The 9,262-nt window shown below is 36.1% G+C and overlaps 1 protein-coding gene across 4 annotated transcripts; it reads left to right on the forward strand.

The window, feature by feature from the left end:
* LOC105785853 (ATP-dependent DNA helicase Q-like 5) lies at nucleotides 1-7,863 on the forward strand. Of its 4 annotated transcripts, none has more exons than XM_012612037.2 (21): nucleotides 1-1,181; nucleotides 1,259-1,312; nucleotides 1,418-1,530; nucleotides 1,639-1,851; nucleotides 1,940-2,018; nucleotides 2,259-2,366; nucleotides 2,454-2,528; nucleotides 2,654-2,707; nucleotides 3,170-3,214; nucleotides 3,303-3,397; nucleotides 3,485-3,614; nucleotides 3,840-3,938; nucleotides 4,078-4,133; nucleotides 4,229-4,331; nucleotides 4,930-5,058; nucleotides 5,636-5,805; nucleotides 6,028-6,052; nucleotides 6,139-6,254; nucleotides 6,928-7,068; nucleotides 7,204-7,268; nucleotides 7,362-7,863. In XM_012612037.2, the coding sequence occupies exons 1-19, from the start codon at nucleotides 96-98 to the stop codon at nucleotides 7,013-7,015; spliced, it is 2,838 nt and encodes a 945-aa protein (XP_012467491.1). In that variant the 5' UTR covers nucleotides 1-95; the 3' UTR covers nucleotides 7,016-7,068; nucleotides 7,204-7,268; nucleotides 7,362-7,863. The 4 variants fall into 4 exon arrangements, with proteins under 4 accessions (XP_012467491.1, XP_012467493.1, XP_012467494.1 ...); XM_012612039.2 differs by having other exon boundaries at nucleotides 7,207-7,268; XM_012612040.2 differs by having other exon boundaries at nucleotides 2,313-2,366.
* The last annotated feature ends 1,399 nt before the right edge of the window (nucleotides 7,864-9,262 follow it).

The following is a 9,262-nucleotide window of genomic DNA, read 5'->3' on the forward strand; positions in this document are numbered from 1 at the left end:
CGGGAAATTTTAGCGCAAAAAATTGTAAAGCGGCTGTTGTCTCCGCAGTCCGCCACTCACCGCCTCTACTTGTCTCAGTGACTCAGTTGACAGACATGGACTCCGATTCAGACTCCGACGGATCACATATATCAGCCACTCCTCCACGAGACCCACTCCCGCCCCCGAGGCTGCCACCACAACCGCCTCCAAAACCTCCTACCTCCTACAAATCTACCGCAAGTACCAAACGCTCCTCTCATTTGGATATCATTTTCAAACTCAAAAAGCCATCTTCGTCGAAACACGATAAAATCGAACCCGTACCTGAACCTGAACCCAAAGTCAAACCCATTCAGCAACCGGACCTACCTTCTCCAGTCGGCAATTTTCCCTTCCAGATTCGCCGTCCGTCGGATCAACCCCATCCAATCTCCATTGGCCGTTCCCTTGAAACCCTCCCCGCCGGTTTCTTCTCCACGCGTCGCGCCTCCTTCTCCAAAATTTGTAAACCTTCCCTCAATTTCGAACCCGAAACCTTACCAGAAATAACCGCCGAACCTAAAATTAATGGCTCTGACGGCCCGGGTTCTACCAAAACTTGTAACAAGAAGCTTCCTAATTTGATCAGAGGAGATGTCCCTTTACCTCCAGTTAAATTACAAAAGCGCAGCGAAGAAGGTAACTTCGTGAGGCTCAATTTCAATGGCTATAAACGCAAGTTCACAGCCAAAGGTAAAAAGATGAATAGTTACTCTTACAAATCAAAGTACTTCAAAAGAAGCAAGAGAAGAGTCAAATCCGAAGTCGATACGGGAAGCCTTTGCGACGAAGAAGGTTTAGTGTCGGAAATCAAGTTGCAGTCGAAAGCAGAGAAACCGAGTAGGTGCGAGTCAGTTGAAGCGGCGATTTCGGCGGTTCGAAACGAGGTGTCGGATGAGAACCTGGTGAGGTTGTTGAAAGCTCTGTATGGCTACGATTTGTTCCGTGATGGACAGTTGGAAGCGATCAAGATGATTCTTGCTGGCAAATCAACGATGCTAGTTTTGCCAACAGGAGCTGGGAAGTCGCTTTGCTATCAGATTCCGGCAGTGGTTTTGCTGGGGATTACGTTGGTGGTGAGTCCATTGGTGGCTTTGATGATTGATCAATTGAAACAGTTGCCCCCTATGATTCAAGGCGGTCTCTTGTCTAGCAGTCAGGTAGAACTGGGTTATTTCTCTCATTAAAAATTATTAGTAACTGATAGGTGGTATAATGTGGTTTTTGAACTCAATAGGGACCTGAAGAGGCTGCTGAGACACTGAGGATGGTTCAAGAAGGGAGCATAAAAGTGGGTTTACCTCTTTAGAAAACATTCTTGGTGAATATTATGTATATTGGAATTTTGAATTGCTTTACTGCCCCAAAACTAATGTTTTCATGGGTTGTGTTTTAGGTGCTCTTTGTTTCACCAGAAAGGTTTTTGAATGCAGACTTTTTGTCAATATTTTCTACTCTTACCTCTGTATCACTTGTGGTGGTTGATGAAGCTCACTGTGTATCTGAATGGTGAGTGGTTGAACTAGCTTTCTTCTGATTATTGTTGGTTGTACCCCTTCAATTCCCAACAAAACTTATTTGATATCACATGCATCAAAATGAATTTAAAATATACAGGTCGCATAATTTCCGGCCCTCATACATGCGGCTTAGGGCATCTTTACTTCGTGCCAAACTCAATGTTGAATGCATTCTTGCAATGACTGCAACTGCCACAACCACAACTTTGCAGTCTATCATGTCAGCTCTAGAGATTTCTTCAACAAATCTCATTCAAAAGTCACAAGTTAGGGATAATCTACGGTTATCAGTGTCTTTGAGCAGCAATAGGCAAGTCCCATGCTGTTTTTTCAATTTAGTTCCACTTCATGGGTTAGGTTATCCTATGAATATACTTCTAACAGTTTTAACATCATAGAATGAAGGATATGCTAAAGTTGATGAAGTCCTCTCCTTTTTTGGGAGCTCAAAGCATTATTGTTTACTGCAAATTTCAGGTAAGATTCGTACTGACTCTTGTCAATTTTGAGTTACTTTACTCTCTTCAATTGGATGTTCATGCCTAGTTCTTCTGAGCAGTTCTGCTTTTGGATAACTCATTTATGCTGATTCTGTAGATCACTTGTACAAGCAATTTAGCATCTTCTGCTACTAAATTTACTTGAAAGGGAAACAAACTATTTTTGTAATGCTCCTGGTCTCAGATTACTGTGGCTATTTGCTTTTATTTTATGCAGTCCATGTATAGTTCTCAGGCCATTAGTAATTTCTACTTGCACTGGATTTTGCAGTCTGAAACTGATGTAATAAGCAGGTACTTATGTGATAACAATATCTCTGCAAAGGTGACTATTTCTATATTGTTGCGTAATGTTTTCCATCATATTGTACGTTCTAGGCTTCTTGCAAGCTTATTTTTAATGTTCATGTAGAGTTATCATAGTGGTATGCTGGCAAGGGATCGTAGCCGCATACAGGAGCTATTTTGTGCCAACAAGATTAGAGTGGTGAGAATTATCCCGATCCAGTCTCACTGCAATATCTGTATTCTGCAGTGAATACGAATTTTTTTCCTTATGAAAGCTTTTAATGGTCATAACAAGTACCTCAATAACTGTCTATCTTTTGTAAGGTTGTTGCAACTGTGGCATTTGGCATGGGGATTGACAAGAGGGATGTTGGCGCTGTAAGAAGAAAAAGCTTACTCATAAGTTCTGTGGTTTCTCTGCATTATATTCACATAAAATCTAGTCTAGTTCTTTTCCACTTGGGCTTAGCTCAAATGTAAGGGTTAGTTGAAATTTACCTGATCATCCTAGGTTAAGGCCGTAGTACCCTCTTATACCTACATAAAATCTAGTCTTAAATTTAGGTGCATTAGTGAGTTAGGAAAGGGTAGGTCACTGCTGCTCCTCTCTACTTCTGTTTCCCTAGTTGTAATCTTTACTGAGGTTTGACCCATCCGGCTAAAAGAAAGATTAGTTAGCAGAAAATTGTTAAGTAAGAGAACCAGTTTAGTTCTTTGGGAATCTCCTGACATACTTATCCTTCTGCTGTGATTTGCTAGCATTAGATGTTGTACCACCATGTTTTACTAACACTATGTGTGTGTGTGTGTGTGTCTGTTGTTTACTTGAATTTGTTTCAGGTAATTCATTATAGCTTGCCAGAAAGCTTAGAAGAGTATGTCCAGGTTGATATTTGCTCCTTAACTATTAGGTTTTTGGAAGGCAATCTGTACCTCAATGTCTGCTAATCGAATGAATGTTCACCTCTAGCAGGAGATTGGTCGTGGTGGACGAGATGGGAGATTGTCCTATTGCCATCTATTTTTTGATGACGTCACATATTACAAGCTCCGTAGTCTTATGCACAGGTATTTAGCATGAAATTGATCTTATGTGAAGCATTTATTTAGAGGATTCAAGAATTCTGAAACTTATATTTAACATTGTGTTGTTAGTGATGGAGTGGATGAATTTGCTGTAAACAAATTCCTTTGTCAAGTTTTTGCTGATGACACAAGTTCACATAGGAAAGTTTGTTCCCTGGTCAAAGAATCAGCATCTCGCAAATTTGATATGAAAGAAGAGGTTCTCTCTTGTACCATCCTGAATGGACTTCTAGAATTTGCGATCAAATAGTTTCCATTAACAAATACTATGTAAACAAATATGCAACTTAAAACATTTGTACTGAAATTTGGACTAGGCTAATCATAGTATATCGTGATTCCTCTTTTCATTTTTCAAAACTATGTCGGCAGTCTGACATTTGGCAAATTATTGGCTATTATTCATCTAATTTGTTGTTTGCAGGTAATGCTCACACTTCTAACACATCTGGAGTTGGGTGAAACACAATATCTGCATCTGCTTCCACAGCTAAATGTTACTTGTACTCTGAATTTCCATAAGGTAATGAAACCTTTGATAAATATCTCTTATATGTTAATTGCTTCAGGCAGTTAGGCTGTGGAGTTTTGTTAAGCCCTTAAGGGGAAGCTGTGAAGTGACGTATTAACTGAAAGACTGAAATAATCTTACATATTTACAGACTTCCCCGATGTTACTTGCTGACAAGGATACTGCAGTTGCAGCCATTTTGAAGAAGTAAGTATATTTTTCATGCATGGTTATGCAGAATGGGAATTCTTCTCAGGCATACCTCCTGGCAGAGCAAGTTATGCTTTACCATAAAATTTCAGGTCAGAAATTAAGCAAGGGCAGTATGTGTTCGATATACCAACTGTGGCAAATAGCATTGGGGTTGCACCTGGTGATCTATCAAATCACTTGCAGAATCTTAAGGTTGGGGTTATTAAAAGAAACTAGTTCTCAATGATTATTATACATTGTTTATGTGTATTTGTGAGTAGTAGGCAACCTGTCTTCATTTGGGTGGAAGGCTTCTCAATATCAAAACAAAAACAATACTGAATTTTCATCATCTACCAATTAATAATATAATTATGAGAGACCATAAATGCTCAGGTTAAGACATTAGTTTATGTGCTTTGCTCCCAGATTATCTTATGAAGCTGAGTTTGCATGAAAAATTATGCATTATGGTTTATTAAGATCAGAAAAAAGTAGATGCTCTGAAGGTGACTGCATCAACAAAGATTCCTGTTGGTTTGCTTTATTTGCATGCTGAAACATAATTATGTTCATATTTCACTTTCCAAGAATCTATCAGCAATTGTAGAAAACTTAAAACTCATTTACATGATGGTTCAATGAACTTGTTTGAAGCAAAGTGTTATTTTTCTCTAGTTATATGTGATCACTATCCTGTTTTTTCTTGAAATCGATCTACCTTTTTTACTTCTATTATTATTTTCGGTTTCTTGTGTATGATTTGGAAGCAGTATCATTTTTTAGCTTATTCTTTTTGGGATTATCTTAGGCAAAGGGAGAAATAACATATGAGTTGAAGGATCCAGCCTACTGCTATAAGATTGTAAAGGTTCCTAGTGATTTCTGTTCTCTCACGGAACTTCTTACCAGATGGTTACTGGATATTGAAAATTGCAAGGTATTGAGCCTTTCTTGAGTCATTTAAATGTTTTCAACGCATTTCATAGGATGTTAGATTTTTTTCTCTAGTGACATTTAGAAAAGGCATTTGTTACTGATTTTAGTTGTAAATAATTTAGGTGGTTGTTATCCCTGGAGGAGATTCATGTCATATAATGTTGCATTTTTTGTTTCTTGACTTGTAATAAGAAAAATGATGAGGTTATAAAGCAGCCTTTCTCCACCTCTAAATTAAGAAGTACTCTTGTTCTACTCTGATGACAAAAAATATGAGTATTGAAACAGAGGTAGAATTTGAAAGAAAAGCTTATGTACTTACTCATAGGAATCTCATACATATATACTAGTTTACAAGAGGTTAACTAGGAAAAGAAGTAAGAGTTTAATATAAATTCTAACACTACTACTAATCATAATAGTTGATGCTATTTTCAATGCACCTAACAAACACATCAACCTGTTGGCAGTGCTAATTTTCTGTGATTTCTAGCATACAGGCTCTGATATTCTCTTTGAACATTTTCTGCTGTTCTTGCTTCTTTTGACTTGAATTGGATATTTTACTTTTAAATCAGGTATGGAAATTGGATGCCATGTACAGTTCTGCAGTTTTTGTAGTGGATACATGTGAGAAGACACATGATTGCAATGTTGCTCAGCAGACAACATGCTTGCAAGAGAGAATTTTGGATTATTTTAAGGGGGACAGTAACCTTGACGTCCTTGATAAGATGGGTCAGAACAGGTACACTAATTCTTGGTCTTTGGCTTTTAGACAAAGATGAATGTCATCTAACAATTATCCAAGATGGTCTTTGAGTTCTAATTTAAATCTATATGAATAATGTCCTGTTCACACTTCTATTTTGTTTATTTTAGTTTTTCATGCTGAATAAATCATCTATTCCTTTCTCTCTTTTTTAGTTGTATATCACCATAATGATAGAACTATCATGTTTGTTTGCAGCCCTTTTCTTCGAGCAGATATAAAGGTGAGATTTATACAGACAATGCAATTCTGTATCAAGATACTCATGTTTGGTAGTTCTACAACATTTCGTCTGTTTTGGTCAAACAGGTCTTTCTGCAGAGCAACTCAAATGTCAAGTTTACTCCAAGAGCTATTGCAAGGATAATGCATGGAATTGGAAGCCCAGCATATCCTTCTTCAACTTGGTCAAGAACTCATTTCTGGTATCTTCTATATTTCCCTTGGTTTGTTTGTCATATTTGGAGGGAGTTAACACCATTACTTGCTGGTGAATGTCAAGCATCCATTGAGCAATCCAGTTTAACATCTTGAGCAAATCTTATATTTTTATTATTTTGTTTTAATCACAATGCTCATATATAGGAATAGTTAACATCAAGAGCAGTTGCAAGTTTTTTGTTTCAGTATAATGTAAGATTCAATTGGTCATATGATAGGTTGTCAGTTGTCTAGAGATTCTTGGGCCATATTTTCTACCAAGTAGGCCACATGACCTGCCATACCCATGAAAAGAATGTTCTCTTTTTTTTCCTAGATGTTTTTCCCAAAGGTTTTTAAGAGTTCCTTAGAAACTACATAAAAAAATTAGTACATTTGTTTCACATTTTTCCTGGCATCCTGCCTGATAATCCCATTAAGTTTTGGAATAGCCAGGTGGTGCAAGAATGAACTGTACTAGATCAAATGTTGCATAATGTTGACTAAATTCAGGGCTTTATTGAACTTTACATTTGAGACGAAGTCCAAGGATAATCATTGTCATTTTACTGCCCTTTAGCCATTTGCTTTGACAGTGTGCTTCATCACCGCATAGCCATGGTTCTATAATCTTTTTCATGAAAGGAGGGAGCTGATTATTCTGATGCTGAGTTGCAGGGGAAGGTATATACAAATAGATTTCAAGGCGGTAATGAATGCAGCAAAGGCAGAACTCATGAATTTTGTTGGGAAAGATGCACCTTAGATCTTTGCCTCATGGATGATATGCAAACAACTTTATTTGAGAGCCATATCAAGGTACTGATGGCTTCCCTTTTTTTTTTTTTTTCCCTTTGGTATATACATTTGTCCAGCTATTTTTGTGAGTTAAATATCATTTCTCATTTATCGATGTTTTTTATACCTCTTTTTGACAATGCTTTGGCGGTCTAGAAGTTGGTTTGCAGAGCAGAGAAAACATGATAAAAATGCAGTCGCATGTGTAATTTATATGACAGGTAAACTTCTTCACCTTTCTCCATTTTCGGAACTTAATAAGGATTTTTCTAGTGATCTTTTCTTTATGTTTACATTCGAAAAACCAAATTCAGGTCAAGGAACAGCTGCATAACTAAAATGAATTAGGGCTTTGAACTTCCAAAGGATACTAGGAATGCAAATAGTTACTATATTGCAAACAAGCATGCAGCATGATGAACTTGTCCGATTGCCCCCTACATAACATTTACGGAAGGCAACGCCATTTGCAATTTTTCATGCATGATGGTCAGCATGTTTACCATTTGCAATTTAGCCTATTTGATTTGGCTCCAAGAATGGATATCATGACTCATGAGAGTGATCCTTTCCCTTTTATGGTCCATGACATTTCCGCCCATCGTTGTCTTACAAGTTACAACAACGATGATTTGATAGTATATTTTAAACTTAGGGTCTGTTTGTTTGACTGAAAATGATTTCTAAAAAGTGACTTACTTTTTTGAAAAAGTTGATATTTTCTAGTGTTTGGATGAATCTATGTAAAATATTTTGTTGTTTGACAGATTTCCTGAAAATATTTTATAAAAGCTATTTTAAATTTAAACAACCATACATTCGAGAATTTATTATTTTTCATTGTTCAATTGAACTTATTCTATATCTATTAAATTTATATTTTATGTTATTTTTACATATATTGCAATAATTTATTTATAAATCTTCATTTTCATACAACAATACTCAAAATCTTGGAATCACAGTATCATATTTGTAACATTTGCAGTAACTAAACTCTACAAATCAAAACATTTCCACTTTTAAATATTCTATCCTAGTAAATTATTAATTACCAATGGAGTACCATATCCTAGTAACACAACAAGTTGATAATAACCGAGCTAATTCATAAAAGACTATATTATCTATTATTTTCCTTCATACACTCTACCTTTTTCCTGCTTGGCAAAGGCACCATGAAAAGTTGCATTTTTATTTCAATTTTCATAGGCAAACCCATACCAAAACACAAAGAGTAGAACATAAATAAACACTAGTGGAGTGACAGGATTTGATATCAAGTCTTCAGTTGACATTAGTCTCAAGTTTGATCTTTGAATTAATCTCTTACCTCTTTCCCCTTATAAATAAAAAGTGGTATTTATGCAAAAAAAAAAAAAAAAAAACCTTCAACGGTTAACTTTGTCACTTGAGTGACCCATTTAAAAGGAAGAATTACATTTTGAGAATAATAGGAGATTTCTTAGTGGCCTTTGGTGTTGGAACCTATCAAAAGAAATTAAGACATAATGGAAGAAAAATGTTTGAATAGTGGAATCAAATCATAGCAAGGATTAGCAAACTTGATCAAGTATCAGTATTATCATCATCCTTCAAGGAACAAATATAAGTGATAGATAGACAGTAGTCTTGGTAGTTAGGTGCAATCCTTTAGAATTACATCTTTTCCCTCATTACCAATCTATGCCCATGAGCTAAAATTAATTATCTTTGTGCAAAATTATGAGGTTCCATTCAATGTCCAAAATTCAGAGCAAGGCAAATGCTTTTGAAAATTAAATAAAAATATATATAGCATAATAAGGAATACTGTGGAACTAAAATACGAACAGATAAGTTCTATATAAGCAAATCCAATTTTCCAACACAAATGCTCCAAGTATCCGAGTGAATGCTTAGAAATATCATGACGGCAAGGCGTGCAAGTGCATGAAGTAAAGTAGGATAGCAAATGCTAATAAAATTACGACCCTCACTCTTTATTTGTCTACTCAAGGATTTTAAGGACACTAGTTATCAATGTCACTGCATTTTTAAGTGCATTTCCAACGAACTCACAATCATATAAGCCTGAGATGGCCATTAACTTTTTCATCTAAAAGGAGTAGCAGAATTGGCGTTGACAAGAAATAGACAACAAATATGAAAACAAACATTTCTTTTGGGATAAAGGAGCTGTAGCTAAAAGCCTAAAAGATATCCTATAATCAGC

This window comes from Gossypium raimondii, chromosome 1 (genome assembly GCF_025698545.1).
Source record: "Gossypium raimondii isolate GPD5lz chromosome 1, ASM2569854v1, whole genome shotgun sequence".
Classification (NCBI taxonomy): Eukaryota; Viridiplantae; Streptophyta; class Magnoliopsida; order Malvales; family Malvaceae; genus Gossypium; species Gossypium raimondii.